Here is a 23,828-nt window from a genome sequence, read left to right on the forward strand (position 1 = left end):
ATTAAGTTGTTGTTTATAACTTAATGATCAAATTAATCATGTCGAACAGGCAATTTAATCTGATCTCAAATGCAAAATGTTGTAATTTAAACTTTTAAATAACATAAAAATGAATATTTTATTGATTTAACAAATAAACTAATAACAAGAAATTAATGTACATGATACGAGACCCTGACTCCTTTAGCTATTTTGCAAGGACCCGGGATGTTTTGTTCAAATACCAAACTTCAAATGCCACACTCCCTGACATACGAATTTAGAGGAAATTCTTTGTTATACCCATATAAACAAATCTTGGTGTTTTCACACGAGATTATAGGAAAAATGTCTCGTTTGCAAACAAAAAAATACCGATAGATCTCACGTGTTCGTCTAAATATGTCACATAAAAGATGCACCCAAATTATTTTCTCACGATCAAACATAAAATAATATAACCTTTGTTTGAGTTTCATACTTCATTAATATTTTAGGTACTGCACATGCCATTATTTTGTATTTTGTTTGACGCATATAGAGGTTATTAATTTTTTTCCATTTTTTGCACTAAGTGTCTATTTCATCAACGACGATAGGGATTTGTCCATGCTACCTTAATGAGGTAGTGTCTTAATGTGCATCCAATAATTCACATTTCTTCTAAAAGGGTTGACCCCGAAGGGGATCCCATTCCACATGAGTCAGAGGCACATTGGCTCATGCGGGAGTTAAATCGAGGGATGTGCACGAGTAGGCAGGAACCTGAGGGAGGGAACAACATGGTCCAACCTCCAGAGCATATCCCTAAATATTTCAATGAGAAATATGCTCCATACGAGGATCGAACCCGCAACGCTAGGGAATTTCTTTCCACGTCATCTCAGGCCTTACCAACTCGCCTATGCCCATGTGGGCAATAATTCACATTTCTTGAATGCGAGATGTGCATAAAAGAAGAGCCATTGGATCTAATACATGAGGTGACATACCCCAACAACGTAACAGGTTAAAGCACTGCAAAAGTACGTACTATTCGTTGCATAGCAGCATCAAAGATTTGGAAGGAAGGTGATTACATGTGAAATATATTTCTGTCAGTGTATCCTAGAATCTCCTAGCTTGAAGATACTCCCATGTTTAGCTAGAGTCATGCTATTATTAATTTCTTGGTAGTTGAATTAAATATTTTATATATGTCCTTGAGTACTTGAATTCTTAAGAGGAGAAGGGTAAGTACTGCAGATTAATGCCTGAGAATATATATAGAACATTTGAAAATACTTTTTCACAATCTTTCTTTCTCCATCGATCTATATATCTTGCTTTTAGCTAGCTCTCGGCCTTCTGGATCTGGGTTCTCCAAATCTAAATTGATTTTAATAATGTATATTCATCTCCAGAACAATAGGAAGGAATGACTACTACGGATTACAGCCGCAAAAAAGGAGTCGAGTGTGGTACGTCCGGCTTCGGGAAAAAGGAGTCATCATTTTTCAAGATTGTAACCAGCCCGGGAGTGCACAGACTTGTGAGTTTAAAATATATATTCATTCCCAGCAACTTATGTAAATGTTCTTGTTTCTGATCTCTAGTACGTACTTGTTGATATATATATATATATATATATATATATATATATATATATATATCTGGATTTTGCTAGCTCTTGCTAGCAACTTATGTAAATGTTCTTATTTCTTTATGATTTTTATACTTGCCAGAGACTTCCTCCTGAATTTACCCGGAGACACGGGCACAATCTGCCAGACCTGATCTCTCTCGAGGTTCCAAATGGTTTAGTATGGAAAGTGGAACTAATTCATGACTCCAATGGTGAAGCATGGTTGCAGCGAGGATGGCATGAATTCCAAGAGTATTATTCTCTCCGATTCGGGCACTTCTTGTTGTTCACATATGCTGGGATTTCTCAGTTTGAGGTTAACATATTCGACACCACTGCTACAGAGATACACTATTCTCATTATGATGCCGGTCGTAAGAATCAAGTAGCTGTAACCGAATCATCAGAATCCGATGATGATTCTGTTGTGTTCTTGAAAGAAAAAATCTTTTCGGGGAAGAAGCTGGTAGGAATTATTAGAGAACATGATGATGATGACATCTTTGTGGTAGACAGCAACCCTCCCCCAAAACAATCTGATGGTTTACGTTCTGAGGAGCTGAGGAGATCATCTCGTGGGAAACAAAACACTTCATCTTTTGCAAAAAAGGAGTCGAGATTCCTGGATTCATCTCCAAATCATGGCGGTGATCATATCGGTGAGTTGTGTTTGCGTTTGAGTCGTCTCTTGTGATTCATACGTACTCAACGTAATGTGTGAATTAAGCACGTGTGCTAGATGAAGCGTTGTGAAATATAGTGTCAATGCATGGAAGGGAAGATTTGTTATCACATATATATGGTTTCGACACATCAAGGCAGGGGATTTTGGCGTACTATGAGAGTTGCAATGTTATAATATATCTTTTTTGTCTATATATATATATATATAATTTGTGCGTATTTTTCCTACCTAGCTGCAGATATCCGAGTGCAACAGCAGCCAAGGGATGATAACAACAGATTCAAAGCCTATGCGAGGGCATCGGCTTTCATGTCTGAGAAGCAAACCAGAAACCAGTTTAGCATAATTGTGATGCCTTCATCTTGTGTGACAACTCACAAGTGGCCTTTGGTAACTAGCTAGCTCATATATTATATTTATTGCTGCTACTTTTCATATATATAGCCCATGAATTAAAATCCTTTTTTTTTTTTTTTAATATTTTGGTACATTGAAGCGTATAACAGCCGGGTTTGCCCAAGAAATCTTGCAGAATGGGAAAAATAGCAGCTGGATCGTCCTTGTTTGTGAAGGGAAGACATGGGAAGTGAGGTGCATTCGTGGATCACAGAGATTTTCATTCAGTTGTGGATGGAGAGGATTTGCAGAGGACAATGATCTTAAAGCAGGGGACGCATGTGTGTTTGAAGCATCTCAAACAAACACCCTCACTTGGGATGTTATTATTTTCCGTGGTTGATTCCAAGTTAAAAAGACATGTATTAATGGTTATGTATGAGCATGCAAACTAAACTTTCAATGCTCGCTCTTTTGATTTTTACCTTTTAATGTAGTTTTTATCGAACTAAGCGTAAGTTGTCTGTTTTCCCAACCTGTTATATGGATGGACGGATTAGTCTCGATATCATGTTTTGACATCTCTTAAATATGAGCTTTGGCATGGGGAGAGCGTGTCTCGGTGACAAATCGACAAATATGATATATTGTCTTGTTATATACTATGAAAATATAAAAGGCATAAATTTTTTTTAAAATATTAATTATAAGTTAATACGAAAATCATACTTATTTCTCCCTTACGGTTATACAACTCATGTACATTTAGGCCATGATCGGAAAAAGAGATATATGCATTATTTTTATAAACACCGATACCTAACATACTATCATACTATTAATTTTACATATAATGTTTTCTTGTTTTTTTTTTTAAGGGCGTGCTAATGCAATAATATGCTCTACTATATTGCTTACTTTGTCATGATATTTACAATATTTGATAAATAATAGTAATTTATTGGGAGACCAGCATCCACTATGTTTGGATCAACAATTTTACAAAAAAAATTGATTTCAGATTCTTCAAATACATCATATGAATCATATCCCCGATTTGACAAAAGATTGTAGATAGGTATTTAAAATTTCACTTCTCAAACATATTAATTATCTGTTTACATTCAAATGAGCAGCAACTAGACATGGTTTCAAATCCATGGATTTTCAATTTCCAACATACCATCACCTCAAGGCAAATTTATACCTTTAAAGCTGAAATAAATAAATTTTATATCATTGAACATTACAAGGAACATGGTTATTGCCTATATATTGGTATATATTTCAAGCTTAATTGCTATTTAATTTGGTCTGATATATATATAAGCAGTCAAGCAGCATAGCAAACTTGAGGTGTGGAAGATGTTGCTTCTATTTCGAACGAACTCGTTTTGCAAGCCTCGGGTTTCTTGTTCCCCCTGTAAGCTTTACATATGTAGTCTGCAAATTTCTGGAAATCCTACAGTACACAAAAAAAAAAAAAAGTGTAAATTAGTTACAAGTCATCTCAGTATATTGCGGAAAAAAAATCGAGTATTGGGGAAAGCTAACTTCTTGGAGAGGTTGATTGTTGACAACCACCCACGGCACAAATCTGTGTCGAGGATTGAGACCAGTAGTTTCATCCGCATACGCTTTTTCAAGCTGCATTATGATTTAAATGTTAGAATAGATGTCATGCAAGTCAACTGATAGTCGAGGATTTTATCGACTCATTTGTAAGTTACAAGCTGCATTATGATCTAAAAATTCTTGCTCAATAATGTAAGAGGAAAGCTTAGAATTCACCTTATAGCCAAGCCCACTGTTATAGCAAATCTCGAGGGGCTTGGGATCCAAACCGGTGGAACCGAAACAAGATTGCCAATCTGTGTGTCTGTTCATCAAGTGTAGAGTCTCCACACAGTGTATGAACTTGAAGTGTGTATCCTGCATCAATGAATTTATTTAGTCCCAAAAAATGTGAAACAAAAGTGCTAATTATAATTCAAGAAGCTAGGGAAAATCAGTACCACAGCAGGCCATTCTTTAATAGCACAGGCCTCCACAACATCTAGTTGACACTCATCTGGACCATGCTGCAGCAGCAGCAGATAAATTTGCATATATAAAATCAGAAATTTTGTGCATATAGAATAAAAAAAAAACAATGAGGATATATATTGAATCTGGGAACCTGACAAATCCAAGAAGTGTTGGGTGAAATCTGAGTGTTGCCCCAAGGGACTAGCCTGAGATTCACAATGCCGATAAGATCTGTCCGAAAAATCTTCACCAGATGGTTCACGATGAAGTTTGCGCAGAATGGGCACAAGGATTCGTAGTACACAGACAAGTTAACCTTGTCTTGGGAATCAACAACAGATGAATCTTTCAATGCGGAAACATGATTGTTGGCTTCAGATAGTGACCAAAACATTCCCAGAAAACATGTGGAAATGAACCCAAGAACAACTATTAATCTCGTGGAAGCCATTTCTTGATTTGATTTGTACTGAGAGGAAGGTATCGAACAAAGTTTGCTCTGTTTTATTTTTCTTTATTCGTATTTTTTACAACTTTTTTTGACTTTTCCACTGTGGATGGGTTCTCATTGAATGCAGTCATGCACACTTGGCACTTTGCTGAAATGATCAAATACTATAAGTAATTGCCTTTGGTAATTTTGTTTCCTATATATTTAATTTGAGGTGAATAGTAATTGGGGTTGGGGAGTTGGAAGCTATTTAAAAGCAACCGTACAAAATTAATGATCGGGTTCATAAATGGAGATGTGTAAAAATTTTATATGGGTAGGTTCAAGTTAAATCCGGAGTGGCATGTATAATAAATTATACACAATTAATGGATTTTGGCTCTACTCTGAACTTCTTTGTCAAATTATAAAATCTTTGTTGAAACAAATTTAACTACAAAAATTACACTTTGTGACATGTAAAAGCTTCTGATGCGTTCAAAAATTTCCGCACCAAGTAAATTACCTCGAACCAATAATCACGAAGCAATTTTTTCAATAAACCAAACCGAATGCTCCCAAAATATTTATGTGTATCAAAGAAAACGTGTGAGATGGCGACGCTCAAGTCGGTATAGGATTCAATAGAAAAGATATATGAAAATTGCAAGAGATCGAAAATATGAGAAAGACATGTAAAAGACATAGATGAGAGATGTAAGAAAAGAGTGAGAGACGTTATGTAAAAAATACAACCTTATTCACCTGTCTGAATAAGGGTTAGAGATCCCATATTTATAGGAAGAGAGTCTCAGTCCACGTAGAATTGTAATGTATAATACAACTAGATTTATGCATATCAATGCAATATTATGATGTATCTCTAAAATATAAATAAAGATATGATATGATTTTTATCATATCATCATCTTCATTTATATTATGTATGCTTTTATGATCCTTTAATTATTACAAGAAAGTGAGTCGAAGGTTCTAAGAAACACCGAACACATGATGATATCAAGTTTCAAGCTTTTCAAACTTAAATGATCTTATTACGAGCTTAAGCGTAAAAAAATAGTTTCCAATTTTTACTAAAATTTTAATTATTTAAATCAACCATTAAAAAAATTATAGAATTATTATAAATATAATATTTAAGAGATATTTCAAGTTCAAACGATAAATATATATTTATAAAAATATTTTCATTCAAAAAATAAATGAATGTTTTTAACGATTGCTTAATCGAGTTTAAACATATTAAAATTTAAACGAGATAAAATGTTTAGAAAACTACCTGAAACTCTAGCTAGAAAAGAGTTTGTGCATATCCAATTGTGTATTTGTAATTTTGTACTAGTATTCTTAAAAAAAAATTCTCCAATTTAAGTTATAAAGAATTTATATATAATTTTAATTTTTTTATGAATTAAATGTATATATATATATCTAAAATTAGTTGGAAACTGTTTTGATCTTTATAGTCGGTAGGCAAATGGATTGCATCATTTCGGCAGAAAACTACATTATAAATGTCGTTTTTAATGGCAATAAAATTAATTTGTGTAGATGACTGCCGGATCTATATTGGGCCTCTCGATCCCGTCGGTCCTCAGAGCAATGTATTGGGCTTTAGCTCATTTATCTGTTGAATGCTAATCTGAGCCTGGCCCATAAACACACTTCACTGGGACCTCCGTCTCCTGACTTCTCCCAGGCACGCTAGCCTCTCTCCTTGGAATTTCAGTTCGATTTTTGAATATTAATGGCGTCTGTGAACTTCAATCCCTTCGGAGAAAACTGGTTCAAAAACCCACCACCAATCCCTTTTCAACCCATCAATTTCCTCTCATTCTTTAAACCCCACACAAGAACCCCTAACTTTGCTTCCATAAGCAACCCATTTTCCGGAAAATCCAAAGTGGTGGAGCCAGATGATAATCCTGGGAAGCACCGCAAAAACTTGGACCAGTTCTATTGGGAGTGCGAGAATATGCCGGATTACCGGCACACGCCGGAGGTTGAGAAATTTCTGAACGATGACCCGGTTTTTGATAAGAGAGAGGATGCGACGCCTGAAGAGATAGCGGAGAATGAGAAGTGGTGGGCAGATTTTCGGGCCAGCCCGGTTGTGGAATTCATGATGCGGGCAGAGGAAATTTCTGATAAGCTTAATGACATGGAGCTTAAGGAGAATTCTGCTCCTTACAGGAGAGAAGACAAGAAGCTGTGGCAGGTATTTGGAACTTCTTGTTATTGTTCTCAAAAATTTTTTGGTTCTGGTATTTTCAGATTAGTTGCGAGATAGCTGAAGGTTTTTTCAACGACTTGGTTGTGTTTTCTGGAACATGTTTGTGAAATTGCTTAGCTTAGAACCTCAAGCTAAAAGCTTGAACAATGGACACGGCATATTATATGAGTTTACACTTTTATCATTATCATCACTGTAAAATGGTGTTCTCTCTGTTCCTTTTTGGTATGGTATTTAAGTTTTGTGACAATTTTCTTGGTTACATTTGTGAAGGCAGTGCCTAATGTGATTGGGCTGGACGGGAGGCCGATGCCTAGGAAAGCCATAAAATCAGATGGAGAGTCGGATGATAAGTTTTGGGATTTTATGAGGCAGTTCCTTTTTGGGCTTTGGGGTTTCCGACAAAGGCCATATCCACCCGGTAGACCCATCGATGTTGCCCAAGCGATAGGGTACAAGAACCTCGAGAAGCGGTATTATGACTGTAAGTTTGTGTTAATATTCATTTATTAGTAGCATTCAAAATTCTAGATTTGAAGTTTGAGTTTTCATCAGGCTAGTATTTTGATGTTTTATATCATAGATTCATAGCACATTTTTTGCATGGAAACCTGTTGGGATTCCATGTTGACAATTAGACTCAACTAATTTGTGCAATGGCAATTTGGCATTGTGAGGTTTCTGCGGGAGTCATGTGTCATATTCCTGCAAAAGTTTTGAAAAATATGTTGTTTTGGCTGTCTTATGGTGCTTCACATTATGTGCATGCATTTTACAGTAGAAAGCATGTCTGATATGGCTCTTCATATTGTTTTTGCTTTTCATTGCATTGTAGCCTTTACCCTTACTTCCATTTTGCTGCATTTTATCTTGCGTGCTGTGTGGTGCGATGTTAAAATGCTTTGACTACTTCGCTAGTTTTTCATATATATTTCTGATCTTCGATTGAGTTGATGAATCATGGATACTTTGCCTTAGTTATCATGAGAAGTGGAGGATGGTACTATAAAGATCGATTGGGGCGTACTAGAGGACCATCGGAGTTGATACAACTCAAAACTGCTTGGGGTGGAGGAATAATTGACAAGCATACTTTTATATGGGGTGAGGACATGGACGAGTGGGCACCCATTGGCATGGTCTATGGTATGGAGCGTGCAATTGCTACTTGGGAAGGTTTGTTATCTATTGTGGCAAAGTGTTATCTAGCTTTCATACAATTGCTGTGTTAAATCCCATTCATAAAACAGTAGGATTATGAACTAACTGGTTACGTCTGGCTTCATTCAGTTAGATTAGGTGCTGCTGCAACGGCTTTTCTTCATAAACTACAGAAAGGAATACCGCCTTGGGTGCCTCTCAAGGGGCATGAAAATAAAACTTATAAACAGCTCCAACAAGAAGCATATGAGAGCAAAAGACGGGATTTAGCAGTGCTAGAAGCTAACGATGGTGTTTGGCCAGGCATGAGGACCCCGAGCCATGCGATGTTTCTTTGGGCTAGTGGCTCTGAATTGACAACCCTTCTCGAGGAGGACCACATGCCTAACAAATATATCCCAAAAGATATCAGGTATCATTATCCATCTCCTTGTTTCCAACTTCACTCATCAAGTGACCAGTGATGCTTCTTCAACAGAGTGGAATTGGCAAAAGTTATTCCTGGTTTGAGGCCATGGGAGGTTCTCAGCGTCGAACAAGCAATGGATCATATTACATATGGTGGAGAATGGCATCGTGAACCTCTTGGTTCATACACCACCGGACCTCCCTACATCAGCGAGTGGAACAAAGATGTTATGGTATGCGCTGCTACCTCATAGATTTAACCCACTTCATTTAGGCTTGCACGCCTGTCATTAACATTGTTTTCACGTGGTGCAGCGACTGTTCGAGATATTCCACAATCTGAGCGTGCAAACATACCACGACCTGGAGAAAAAGATACCTGGATTCGACAGGATAATGGAGAAAGTCCAGGCAGATGCTGCTGTTAGAGATGCCCAGCGAAAAGCGAAGAGGGCTGCACAAAAGCAGGCCAAGCTAGAGAAAAAAATGTAGTTTCTGATGCGGGCTTGGAGACTTTGTATTGATTTTGAACATCTTTTACCTAGTAGCGGGAGTTGTATTAATGTATGATATATCTCAAACTCCAACCAAGTAGTAGAAGTAGAACTAGCAGATATAACAGATTTTGTAATCAAAGTGCGGTCTTTGTTCAAAAAGCCAGTGACAGATTTCATCATTTTATTTTATGATTATTTGATTATGCACTGCTCGAACCTCTCATTTATTTCAAACTTTGATTATATTTTATGATAACTTAAATACGAGTAACTAAATATAGAAAATTGAAAACCAAATATACAGAAGGAATCTAATTTGTGAGATACATATTTTACGATTTTTTCACATTTTTCTCGACTAATTTTCAGAAACACAAGTGATCAAATAAAAAACAAAACTTTTAGAGATATGGATAAATAAATGTTCAATTTGTTTATACTAGGAAAAGAATGCACGTGAGAACACCTTCTATTACCGATAATCGTTAGTGTTGAAAAATTATTTTACAATTACTGATTATGTGAAAAAAAAATATGAATAATGCATTACATTATTGCGTCTTTTCTTCTTTTACATAACCATTTTTTTTCTTCGCGATTTTTTCTTTGTTATCCGTTTTTTATTCTTTATATATATATATATATATATATATATATATATAACAACTTTCATCATTTTTAATAACAATTCTTGTGATGTTGCTTCATCATTATTTACATTTTTATATATTTATTTTTTGATTTTTTTGTTGGACGACCACTTGTTTTATTTTTTTCTTTTTTTAATGCTGAAAATAGTTCTTGCAAGAGTATAAATATTTTCATTGTCTCCAATCTTCATTCTTGTGTATTTTTATTGTCTTCTATAAAATCAATATAATTTTCAACATTGCAATTATAAAAATATATATTTACAATATTTTTGAACAATGTAACCCTTACAGTTTTAATGTTCATCATTTACGGTCATCATTATTGTATATCTATATTAACAGTTTAAAATAATACATTATCAAAAATTTCATGTAAGCTTATAGATATAATGTTTAGAATTGTTTTACCTAATTGGCACAAAATTAATATTGAAACATATGCAATTATTTTATCTCGAGTTTTTCATCATTTTGTTAATTAATCTTGAGTAATTGTGGCATGATTCGTACCATGAATTCGTCTTATTTTCAATCTTATTTATGTATTCTTTGAGTCAAAATAATTTATTATGTATTTGTGAATAAATTATATATGTTAATCAAATTAAATAAATATTATTTTGTAAATTCCTATCTTAGGTGTTGATTACTTATTTTGAGACTATTGATTTATGTGGGAGAAAAATGTAATTAGATAATGCATTTTAAACCTTAATTTAAATTTGTGTCACATATTTTTTGTTTTACATTTTGAACTTTTATCCCTTTCAAGATCTTTTTCATTTACCATCCGTTTTTTTTATTCTTTATGAAAGAATCAATATTATCATCATATTTAATAGAAATTATTGTGATGATGTCTCAATCAATCATTTGAATTTTTCTATCAAAATTATTTATTCTTTTGTTAGACGTTTTTTTTATGCTAAAAAATTTTTCTTCCAAGAATAACAATAATTTCATGAATCTCTCAACTGCATTCTAGTATGTTATCATCCTTTATTACTTATATGTTAATATCGTTAACGATCGATATATTTTTTGGACATCCTCTTTTTTTTTTTTTAATTTCTTGGTTTTTGAAATATTTTGATCTCTTTTTGCTTACAATGCTTACGTTGCTGAAATTTTTGATTGACTGTTGAATATATTTAACTATAAATGTTAACATTCCTTTTTTATTTCAACTGCCAATGTATCAAAATTATCAAAACAAAACAACCAAATATAATCCATACAGACTCATCCATCGAAATCATTCGGGGTTTCTTCATCCATGTTAGACTGAGTCTGATCTCCCTACAAAGCATATATCTGACCCTAAATCTGAGACTGTTGACCGCCTCCACGATGCATGCCCTGGGTCCTCTGCTGTACTGATGCCTCAAACGGTCTACTAACCTGAGATCCCATCCTAGATGCTTGACCACTCTGTCCACCTCGCTTGGGACAGTCCCTCTTTGATATGAATCTAGAAGGCGTTCGAAGATTCAATTTTTTTCAAGAATTGTCTCGTAACTTGCCATCAAGACTTGAAGGGTTTGGAATTCATGACAATAAATTTAGAATGCTTGAAGATCATTTTGAAGGGTGTTATGGTGTTAATGAAGTCCTACAAGATCAAAACATTGAAGAATTTGATGTTCAGCAGGGTGCACCCGCGCTCGAGGACCGGCGCACCCGCGCCCATCGCCGAAGCATCGCGGCGCACCCGCGCTGTTCTATGGTGCACCCGCACTGACCGCACTTACACACAGTATGACGTGTAGTGTGTGTTTTTGGTTTTTTTGAGGATTTTTGATATTTTTTTTTCTAATTTTAACTATTCTAAGCCTATTAGGAAACTTTCTAGATGATATCTTTGATATCTTTAGGCAATATTTTGAATTATCTTTTTATTTTTGATTGTAAATTATAAATACTTTGTTTATTTTCATTAATAACAATTCACATTCACTTTATACACAAATTATTGAAATTCTCTCTAGAATTTTATTCAAAACTTTGCTTTGGCTTTTCAAATCAAACTTTTTTCAGTTTAATTACTTGGAAGCGTTTGTCGATTGTTTCTCACTGAAGATTGTCAGATACAAGTTATCTGAAGGTTTTCTTTGGTTTCAATTGTCGTGATTTCTGTTGTTAATCGTACCGTCGATTAAAGGTGGAAATCCAAAATCCTATCAATTTTACTTGTTTCAAAGATTGGGCAAAACTTTGGATCTTTTTTTTATTGATTAGAGGGTGCGATTCAGATTTGTAATCGTGTTTGCTAATCTTACACATCAAGATTCATATCATTTTAGTCATGATGTCCTTTTCTAGATTCGACCTCCATGTGGACGACTCATCATGCCTATAAAAATCTCTAAACCCATCGATTTTTCTCTCTCTCATACTCCCATAATCTCTTCTACTACAACTTTCTTCATCTCTACCAATGCCATAAGCATCCTCCAACTTACTCATTTTCTTATGTATTGGCTTAAACACATTCTTAACCACCTTTCGCATCAGCTCGGTCAAATCTTCCATTTGAACCTTAGAAAAATCTAGGTTCGAACCATCCCTACTCCTTTATCAAATTTTTTATAAGACATCGTACTTGAATCAATAGAACCTTATGCTTCGATACCAAATGATATGAATCTTGATGTGCAAGATTAGAAAACACGATTACAAATTTGAATCGCACCCTCTAATCAATAAACAAAAGATCCAATGTTTTGCCCAATCTTTGAAACAAGTAAAATTGATAGGATTTGGATTTTCACCTTTAATCGACGGTACGATTAACAACATAAATCACGACAGAAAACCTTCAGATAACTTATATCTGACAATCTTCAGTGAGAAACAATCGACAAATGCTTCCAAGTAATTAAATTGGAAAAAGTTTGATTTGAAAAGTCAAAGCAAAGCTTTGAATAAAATTCTAGAGAGAATTTCAATAATTTATGTATAAACTGAATCTGAATTGTTATTAATGAAAATAAACAAAGTATTTATAGTTTAAAATCAAAAATAAAAGATAATGCAAAATATTGCCTAAAGATATCATCTAGAAAGTTTCCTAATAGGTTTAGAATACTCAAAATTAGAAAAAATATCAAAAATCCTCAAAAATCCGAAAACACACACTACACACCATACTGTGTGTAAGTGCGGTCAGCGCGGGTGAACCATAGAACAGCGCGGGTGCGCCGCCTAGGGCGGGGGAGCTCCGCGATGCTTCGGCGATGGGCGCGGTGCGCCCTGCTGAACATCAAATTCTTAAATGTTTTGATCTTGTAGGACTTCATTAACACCACAACACCTTCAAAATGATCTTCAAGCATTCTAACTTTATTGCCATGAATTCCAAACCCTTCAAGTCTTGATGGCAAGTTATGGGACAATTCTTGAAAAATATGAATCTTCGAATGCCTTCTAGATTCATATCACTCTTGAAGTGATCCACACTTCCCTAGATAAAACAAGCTCCAGAATCGGCTCGAAAATGCTCAATGAGATGATTTCTCCCACAATGATCACACTGCAACTTCTTCTTGCCTGACTGACAGGTCTCACCAGATCCCGCAGATGAAGAAGATTCAGACTTTTTGAATGACCGCCCTCTTAGTGCCAACATACTTGGAGTCCCACCAATATGTAAATACTGTTAGAGTAGGTGCCCGTCGAGCCAATGTGTTGGCCGATGGTCCTTGTGAGAACTCTTGTATGATAATTTTTATTTTAATAATATTTCACATTATTTAATTTGGCAAATCTTTATCAATATACTCATGCTAGCTGCATAGATAAAGCCCTTGAATATACAAATAGTAGAAAGAATATGAGATAGTCATGTGATGACTATCATGAAACTCATATTTGGAATACTGTATATTCTAAACTGTTCCTAGTCGATTCAGCCACCATAAAGAAGGATAAAGGCCGCTCGAGCTTGAGACTAGTATTTGCGATGTGAGTACCATGTTTCATTGGTAGGGGATATGGAGATGTCCAAATATGCAAATAGGTGCTCCTTGTAGAGTGCACTGAACAACCTCCCTAATGGACTTTCCAAGTGGTTATCACTTATCGAGTGGAAAAGTCCTAGTTTATGGTTGTACACCATTAGTCCTTATGACCCGGGATAACATGGAGACTTTATATACTAGTACTTCACTTTGACTTGTTTACCGACTCATCTAGAGTCATCAGGTGGCAATGTTGGGTGTTGTGACGAAACATATAGGAGTCAATGCATTGTAGTCGGGGATTCACCGCTTACCTACGGGTATGGATATCCTATGTTATCTCATGCATACGTAGCTTGAAATCTCTGATCAGAGTAGATGGTAATTAAGAAAGGGGTTTCTTGAATTACACCTTCGATGCAACTACGACATGACACATAGTTATCGATTCAATGACAACTCTCGATAAACCAATGGTTGTCGAATCGGTCGGGATATATGAGTTGAAGGGACCGTACTGTACGCTAACCATAATTGATTGGTTCTTGCAGGTAATATCATTTGATACCTAGGGAGTCATGTAAGAGATGCTGCTAGACGTTTACATGACTGGTTGGGTACTATCAGACTTGAGTTTTCTGACGTTCTTATTATCAATGTGTTGATCAATAAGAATGGAGCTATATAGGGTATGCTCATATAAGGGACTTGTTGATCCAGAATCACATGGAGATGTGAACCCACTGCTAGTTGTATCAGTGAACCATTGAGGGTCACACAAGTACTAGCTTTCTAGATCCCGTTGAGATTAAAATAAGTTCAATGTGTTGAACAAATTATAAAGGAGTTTATAAGTAAAATAAATTAGAAGTTTGACTTCTAAATTGGAGAATGAATGGAATAAGTAACTTTTAATTTGTGAATGTGTTCCAATATTAAAAGTTGACTCAAAATAATTAGTTTATGAAAATGGTGATTAACTATTATTTTGAACTTAGTTAATTAATTCAAGTGTTGAATTAATTTAACACTAGCAGACATTTTAATATACAAATAATTATATTAATTCAAGTGTTGAATTAATTAAATATTATTGAGTCTAGTAGAGCTCAAATAAAATAGTGTTATATATAATTATTGTTACTAGTATACTTGAATAAGTTCAAGTTGAATTTGATTAATTGATTAAACTTAAATGGGTTTAGGTTTAATAATTAATTAAAATAAGTTCAAAAACCATTTGAATATATATATTTATATATATATATATATTAGGCGTGTATATATATATATATATATATATATATATATATATATATGATATATATATATATGATATATATATGTGTGTGTATGATGGAATTTGAAGGGTTGTGTTGAGTGGCACAATTTCCATACATGTCTTGTACTTCCCATGCATGGCTTCTTGTGTACTTTGACCAATATAATATACACACTCAAAATTCCATTCCAACAATTCCTTGAAGTGGCCGAACACCCTCTCCAAGTTTTCTCCAAGTTTTCTTTCATTTTTAAGGGAGAAGAAAATGATATCTCAATGCTAAATTCTCTAAATATTCTAATGCATATTTAGAGCGGATTTATATCGTCTAGTCGTGGACCTAATTCGGAGGCTCGAAGTGTTGAATCCATTTTGAGCAAGGAGTGCTCTTGGAAGCTTGTAGATTGAGTCTACCCTTTTCAAGATCCTAGTTGTTTATCAACTTGGTTGAAGCCATAAATCAATCTTTGAGATTGACAGGTAAAATTCTAAACACCCTATGGTTGTTTGAGTTTTTGAATACTACACAAGTGCTCGGATCTCTTTTGTTAAAAATTTTATATTTCCGCTGCGTTTCCGGGAACGAGTTAACCGATCCCCTTCAGTGGTATCAAAGCCTAGGTTATTCTTTTGTGTAGTATTTGTTGGATATTATGTTGAGGTCAATTTCTAATCGCATGAAAAAATTAAGATTTATCAATTTTGGGGCTGTTTTTATAAAATATTTTTTTTTGGTTTCGGGGCAACCGTGGGCTGCCCCATACTTTTTAATAAATTTTTTTTTTGACCGGAATCCGGCGACGGAGTTTCGGTGACGACTATGACGACTTGAGTTTTTCAAAAGGTGTTTTGGAATATCATGTGTCATAGGCCCTAAATTGTTAAATACATTATAGTTGATTTTTATGAAAAATTAAACTTTATAATATGTGATTTTTCTCATAAAATAAATAGTTAAAGTGTGACTTTGATTATTTATAGTAAATTGTGATTTACAAGAAATTCAATTATAAATAAATTAATTTGAAAGTAAACAAAGGTATTTGTTTATTTTGTTAATTTATTTTATAATTGTGGTGGTTAGTGATTGGACCAAGATATATAATATTTTATCAATTGATTATTGAGATAATCAATTGATGATGTATGATATGTGATATTATGCATGAAGGATGATCAAAAGCCCAAGACCAATTTGCTAGGTGTATACTAGGATATTTTGTGTTGAATGGTTGTAATAATTATCAAATTATAAAGTGGACTTGGTTTATAGCTCGTTCCCACCCCATGAGATGTATCCCTATTTGCCATGGATATTTTAATGTAAAATATTTGATAGTGGAAGTTCAAGATTGGTAGATGGTGGGCCATGATGAATTATGAAGATCCAAGACATGTAAATATTGGAAGTTTATGTAATAGTTGCATTTGCATCCCGTGCATTACCTAGGATTGGACCTTGGCCCGTGTTTGGCTCACACGGGCCAAATAGTTTTGGGGCGATTGATCATCCTTTTTTATAAGTATGTGCGTTATTATTTTATAATAACAAAGTTTTATGAATCCGACAAACATACGATCAAACATGGAGATTTTTAAAAATTAATGATGAGATCTTTTCAAAATTAAAAACTCTCATTTTGAATTAAATTCAAAATTTATATCAAGCCCGAAAATGAGAATTATAAATTTGTTTATAATTTCCATGTCTTCCATCGACAATGGATGCATGACGAACGCTACTCGTATTCAATGCTCGGCTCATATTATTGGGGGGCTTGGATGCCGGAAAGCTGTGACATCCATTGACATGGTGATGTGAACTACATGGAACTCCCATGACTTCGGCTCATATTATTGGGGGAATTCATGGCGACCGTCCATTAAGGTTCGATATCGATGGGTAAGGCTTGACACGTAAAGATGAACGACGTCATTTTATTGGGTCCTAATCAAGAGTGAGACAAAAGTTTACGTAAGGGTTGCATGGAGATGCAATTGGAAACTACCTTTTAGAAATCGTGATTGGCTGATTTTATTCGGGATCATGATTGGCTAATTGGACCTTATGTACCTACTGAGGAAAGGAGTTTCCCGTTTTTACTAGAGGGTAGTAAAAATGTCAAAACAGTGGGAGTAAATATTTATAAAGTTAAAGTCCACACTTTATATCTTATTAAATATTTTAAAATAGTCATTGAAATTTATCTGTTATTATTTTTCAGTACAAAGTTTTTTGTCAATGTCATCAATTCGCAATCCGCTATCTACAATACTCGACAAACATTTACTGATCGGTCCAAATTACCTCGATTGGCTAAGAAATCTGAAAATCGTCTTGAACTCGGAGAGGATTGCATACACACTTGATGAGTCGCCCCCTGATACGGCTCCGACTGATTGTAGCCCTGAGGAGCTACAGACTTACAAGGATTGGTGTGACCATGACTTGAAAGCCAAGTGTTATATGCAGGCTTCTATGAATGATGAGCTTCAACGACGTTTTGAGAGTGCAAAGCATGCTGCTGACATTCATTTGCATCTCAAAGAACTCTTTGGTAAACAAACACGCCCACTTTGACATGCGATTGTCAAGGAGCTAATCACTTTGCGCATGCGAGATGGGGCTTCGGTCCATGAGCATGGCCTGAAGTTGATTGGGCTCGTGGAGAAACTCGTTAGCATGGATCTTGTGCTACCAACTGAGTTGACCATAGACGTGTTGCTCTTGTCACTGCCTAGCTCATTTGATCCTTTTGTGGTGAATTTCAACATGAACAAGTTAGATCCAACTCTTGAGGATTTGGTTAACATGCTTGTTACGTTTGAATCCACAATCAAGAAAGAGAAGCCGGTTCTTTATGTGGGATCTTCATCTGGTTCAAAGAATAGACCACGTGGGAAGGGAAAGAAGCGTTCTTTCCATGCTCCCAAAAAGAATGTGCCCTTGAAGAGGCAAGCTCCGAGTCCCGTTGTGGTAGCCACACTAGTTAAGGCTAACAAGACTAATGACGTATGTCATCACTGCAAGAAACCTGGACATTGGAAGCGTAATTGCAAGGAATATCTTGACCAGAATGGTTTTGGAAAGGGTATGTTCTACATTGAAGTAAACATTTCACTTAAATATTTTTCTTGGGTATTAGATACCGGCTGTGGCTCACATCTCTGTAATGATTTGCAGGTGATGGCAAGAAGTAGGAGACTTAGGGATGGTGAGACCTTCTTGAGGATGGGCAATGGGGCAAGAGTTGCAGCCAAAGATATTGGAGATGTTTACTTATTGTTGTACAATGATTTTAAATTATGTTTGAGAGATGTTTTGTTTGTACCAGATTTGGTGAAAAACATTGTTTCCATTTCTATGCTTGATAAAGATTGATATTCTTGTTTATTTGGCAAAGGTGTTTGTAATATTTACAAGAATGAATGTTTAATTGATACAGGACAATTGGAAAATGATCTCTATAATTTAAAATTGAAAGATATTCCTATGTACAATGTCCAAGAGATATCAACAACATCCAAAAGAAAACAAGATACTCTAAATCCAGCACACTTATGGCATGCTCGATTAGGTCATATATCTTTTAAAAGGATGAACAAGCTAGTGGGAAAAAGCATGTTTGATATGTCTGATATTAATTCTCTTACTACTTGTGAACCCTGTCTAAAAGGAAAGATGACCAAAATTCCCTTTAAGGGCCATGTGGAGCGAGCCAAGGGACTGTTGGATTTGATCCATACAGATGTGTGTGATCCACTTAGCATCACCACTAAGCACGGACATTCTTACTTCATTACCTTTACCGATGACTTCTCTAGGTATGGGTATGTGTAGTGACCCTTACCCGGATCACCTACTAAACAGAACTTATGCATGCAATTAACTTAATTAAACAGATATCAGAATGAAACTACGGAAACCACAAATAAAAATACAATCCCAAGTAAAGGAATCTGTAATTTATCCAATAATATACAACCAAATCGAATAGCTGTATAAACCCAAAACAACAGTAATAAAACCTAGACGAAGCTCCAGCTGGCCAACCACTGACTAGCCCCTCCTGGATCCACCCTCCTCATCCAATCGCAAACCTGCCCCATGGAATAGGGTGTCCAGAAAATACAGAGTACAAGACGTGAGCATAAAATGCTCAGTGCGAGAGTATGAGTATACATGCATGCAAAGTGAACTCCCTATAGACTCGAGGTCAAGGATCAGATAACAGAGACAGACCGGGCCCTGGTATGTAGCACGTTGTGCCGTCGCTTCAGGAGGTGGCTCCCATACCGAGATAACCGTGGATACTCCGGACCCAAATCGATGGAAGTCCATCCACTAACAGGATAGGGTACAACCCTACTAACAGACATCTCGAAAGAGATACAGCAAGATGCAAATGAATGCAGCATAATATCATGGCATATAAATCATGCAGTCACATAATAAATGCATACTCAGTCAGGATATCTCGAACATTACTTTCGTACCTCAAAACAGAGCAAGCTCTACCAACTCTAGGTCCACGCCTATAGTCTGCTCTACACTGCCAAATGATACTACTATCATTAAAGTGCTCTAAAAGCCTTAACTAAGCTATTGCATACTCCTAAATATTTATAGAAAGCAAAAGCTATACCTTCGTCCGTCGTTAGCCCTTTGATGTCGATGCCTCCAGAACTTGGGCTCAACTCCGCTACGACTACCGAACGTCTCGCCGACCTCCGGACCAAGCCTAAGAAGACTAGAACAGCTCCAAAAGGACTAGAATGGAAAGGAGAACTCGGAATTGGCAAATGAAAGTGAAGCCTCGGCCTTCTATTTATAGACAACGATCGAAACTTCCGATCCTTGATCGGAACGTCCGAACCTCGATCGGAACATCCGATCATACCATCGGAGCTTCCGAAGATCCTGATCTGCCACGTGTCAAAATATCACTTGTTGATTCCGGATAGGGGTGATCGGAGCTTCCGGTCTTGATCGGAGCTTCCGATCTTGTCACACGTCATGCCTGACGTAATATCGATCGGAGCTTTCGATCCTGATCGGAGCTTCCAAACTCACCTTCGGAGCTTCCGAACTCTACCCAAGTAATTATGATTAATTCCTTAATTACTGATTTTGGTTACGGGCTACTACAGTATGTGTATTTGATGAAATACAAATCTGAAGCTTTTGAAAAGTTCAAAGAATTCAGAAATGAAGTAGGAAAACAATTGGGACGAAGCATCAAGACACTTCGATCGGATCGAGGTGGTGAGTACTTGAGTACTGAATTCCAAGAGTATCTTAGGGAGAATGAGATTCTCTCACAGTGGACTCCTCCTGGTACACCTCAGTTGAATGGTGTTTTAGAACGTCGTAATCGAACTTTGATGGACATGGTTCGGTCTATGATGGGGTTCACGGAGTTGCCGCCATCCTTTTGGGGATATGCGCTTGATACAATGGCACTGTTGTTGAACAATGTCCATTCAAAGGCAGTTGATAAGACACCATATGAGATATGGATGGGAAAGCCTCCTAAGTATTCTTATCTTAGAATATGGGGGTGCCCTGCTTATGTGAAGCAGACAGTGGGAAATAAATTGGATGCTCGATCCATTTTATGCTACTTCGTGGGATATCCAAGGAATTCGGTTGGATATTATTTCTATCATCCCAAAGAAACAAAGGTGTTTGTTTCTAGGAATGCGACCTTCTTGGAGAAGGAATTTCTATTGGATAGAAAATGGGAGATGATAGAACTCGAGAAAGTTCGAGAAACACCCACGATTGTAGAGCCCACACCCGAACAGCCAAGAGAGGAGATACAAGTTCCTAGGAGATCCGAGAGGGTCTCAAGACCACCTATGAGGTATGGTCTGCTTCTTGAAGAGGGCCCTGATGAGCCTGATCATGGATGTGATCCAAGAACCTTCAAGGAAGCGTTATCTGATGCCGATTCATCCAAGTGGCTTGAAGCAATGGAATCTGAGATGAATTCCATGTATTCGAACCAAGTGTGGAATCTTGTGGATCCACCTGAAGGAATTGTTCCTATAGGGTGTAAATGGATTTACAAGAGGAAGCTTGGGACGGATGGGAAGGTGGTGACCTTCAAGGCTCGATTGGTAGCAAAAGGTTATATTCAAAGGCAAGGAGTTGACTTTGAAGAAACTTTTTCTCCAGTCGCAATGTTCAAGTCTATAAGAATAATGCTTGCCATTGCTGCATGGTATGACTATGAAATATGGCAGATGGATGTGAAGACAGCTTTTCTTAATGGGGATATTAAGGAAGAAATTTACATGTCTCAACCTGAAGGGTTCACATCTATCGGAAGTGAGCATAAAGTATGCAAACTTCAGAGATCTATTTATGGTCTCAAACAGGCATCTAGGAGCTGGAACCTCAGATTTGATGGTACAATCAAAGAGTTTGGGTTTACTAAGAATCCTGAGGAACCATGTATATATAAGAAGGTCAGTGGGAGTGCTGTGACATTCCTGGTACTTTATGTTGATGACATTGTTAGAAAACGCGGCTCTCAGATCAATCGCGATTGATACCCGGTGCAGCGGAAGTTTAAAATTTTATTATGGAACAATTTCATAGTGTGGGTATCAACCGTTTAACGATTAAATTATTAGTGTGTGTAAAATTAAATAACAATTATTAAATTTTACCTTCAATCTCGAAGCGAGATTATTGGACTCCAACAGATTTCTCTGCTCTTGTTGTCTCTCCCAGGAACTGATGAACTCCTTCAATCAGGTCCACGAATGAAGGTTTAATCCCTCTGATAGATTGCACTAGAAAATCTATCAGAAGTTTTCTACGAAGAGAATAAACGAATTTGATTCGCTATTCCAGACTGCAATTCAAAATCACAGACCGGAATTTCTCACGCAGAGAAGGGAGGGGGCGGCCGAATTTGAGAGAGAGGAGGCTAGGGTTTTCGAAAAACCTGTCTCAAATTATGACCTGTTGTGTGTAATTTCTGTACTGCAATAACTTATTTATAATGCAGGCCACTAACACCTTAGGGCCCATTAGTCATAAGTTGAGGCCCGACAAGCAAAGCCCGCATGTTCAGAAATTAATATAAAATTCATCGTGACTCCGATTGATAAACCGATTTTACCAAAGTGCACAGAAACCATTTCTGCACATTTTAAAGTCAAGATAAATTTTCCTGAATCCGAATTCAGTGGTTTCCAAAAATGTACATCCCTATGTCATTTTAGGAAATCCTACTCCTTTACTCTTATTTAAGAAGTCCAACTTCTTTATTCATTAAATTTAACTCTTTAAATTTAACTATCTCAACGGGGATTAAAAACTCCATTACACTGTGTGACCCTCAATGGTTCAGGGATAAAGCTAGCCGTGGGCTCACAACTCCTTGTGACTCGGAACAACGATTTCCGACTTGCCCAACGAATCATGGTAAAGCGCCTAGCAACATCGCCCCATGATTCCCTAGGTATCTCTGATAGTGCCTACAAGAACCAGTAGATTTTGGTTAGCGTACAGTACGGTCCCTTCATCCATATATCCCGATCGAATCAACAACCATTGGTATATCGAGAGTCGCTCAAGATTCGATAACTATGCAATACATCTTGAAGATCAAATTAGTGACATCGCATGTGCTACTAAGAAACCATTTCTTAAATCACATCAAGTACTCTGGCCAGAGATTTGTCACACTAATATCTCCTCAGATCGCATAGGATATCCACACTCGCAAGTATGTGGTGAATCCTTGACAACAATGCATCGACTCCTATATGTGTTGTAACTGTACCCAATCCCGACACTGATGACCCCCATAGAGTCGGTAAACGAGTCAAAGCACAGTACTAGCATATAGAGTCTCCATGATGTTTCAAGTAGTAAGGACTAATGGTGTACAACCAAAACCGCGGACTTTATCCACTCGATAAGTGATAACCACTTGGAAAGTCCGGATAGGGTAGTTCGATTATTCATCCTATGAATATCCATTTGCATGCTTCGAACATCTCCATGTTCCCTACCAATGAAACGTGGTACTCCGCATCGCAAATGCTAGTCTCAAACTCGAGCGATCCTTATCCTTATTATCGGACGGCTCAATCGACTAGGAACAGTTTAGAATATACAGTGACTATAAGATGTATTTCATGATAGATATCCCCATGTTCTACCACATCTTACATACACTATAGTATATTCAAGGTCTTTATCAAAACAACAATAGTATATCACAATATAACAATATGAAGAAAGATAAAGTCATTGCCATTAATAAAAGTATAAATTATATTAACAAAAGATCGTTTGTACAAAGAGTCATCAAAGCCCATAGCCACAAGTTGGCTCACTGGGCACCCACTCTTTCAATCTCCCACTTGCCCTATAGCCAACTAGTCATACTACGTAGACCCATTGCTTCGCGATGTTTGTCAAACAATGGTCCTGGCAAGGGCTTAGTAAGCGGATCAGCGATATTGTCTGCAGAGGCCACTCGTTCGACAGTGATGTCTCCTCTTTCC

General features: G+C 36.4%; 3 protein-coding genes across 3 annotated transcripts; 2 read left to right on the plus strand and 1 right to left on the minus strand.

Annotated features, from left to right (window-relative positions):
• The first annotated feature begins 973 nt into the window (after positions 1–973).
• Positions 974–3,027, plus strand: LOC140889616 (B3 domain-containing transcription factor VRN1-like). The gene is made up of 5 exons (XM_073297332.1): positions 974–1,050; positions 1,383–1,510; positions 1,704–2,262; positions 2,527–2,678; positions 2,785–3,027. Exons 2-5 carry the CDS (start codon positions 1,397–1,399, stop codon positions 3,025–3,027), a joined length of 1,068 nt encoding a protein of 355 aa, XP_073153433.1. The 5' UTR covers positions 974–1,050; positions 1,383–1,396.
• A 701-nt stretch (positions 3,028–3,728) lies between these two features.
• Positions 3,729–5,199, minus strand: LOC140892715 (gamma-interferon-responsive lysosomal thiol protein-like). The gene is made up of 5 exons (XM_073301679.1): positions 4,804–5,199; positions 4,640–4,705; positions 4,416–4,556; positions 4,179–4,271; positions 3,729–4,086 (listed from the first exon to the last, which is right to left on the minus strand). Exons 1-5 carry the CDS (start codon positions 5,101–5,103, stop codon positions 3,958–3,960), a joined length of 729 nt encoding a protein of 242 aa, XP_073157780.1. The 5' UTR covers positions 5,104–5,199; the 3' UTR covers positions 3,729–3,957.
• A 1,579-nt stretch (positions 5,200–6,778) lies between these two features.
• Positions 6,779–9,581, plus strand: LOC140891832 (protein TIC 56, chloroplastic-like). The gene is made up of 6 exons (XM_073300492.1): positions 6,779–7,321; positions 7,610–7,820; positions 8,315–8,512; positions 8,627–8,909; positions 8,976–9,138; positions 9,221–9,581. Exons 1-6 carry the CDS (start codon positions 6,851–6,853, stop codon positions 9,395–9,397), a joined length of 1,503 nt encoding a protein of 500 aa, XP_073156593.1. The 5' UTR covers positions 6,779–6,850; the 3' UTR covers positions 9,398–9,581.
• Positions 9,582–23,828: the final 14,247 nt, after the last annotated feature.

The sequence above is a fragment of the Henckelia pumila genome, chromosome 3, assembly GCF_033568475.1.
Source record: "Henckelia pumila isolate YLH828 chromosome 3, ASM3356847v2, whole genome shotgun sequence".
NCBI classification, from domain to species: domain Eukaryota; kingdom Viridiplantae; phylum Streptophyta; class Magnoliopsida; order Lamiales; family Gesneriaceae; genus Henckelia; species Henckelia pumila.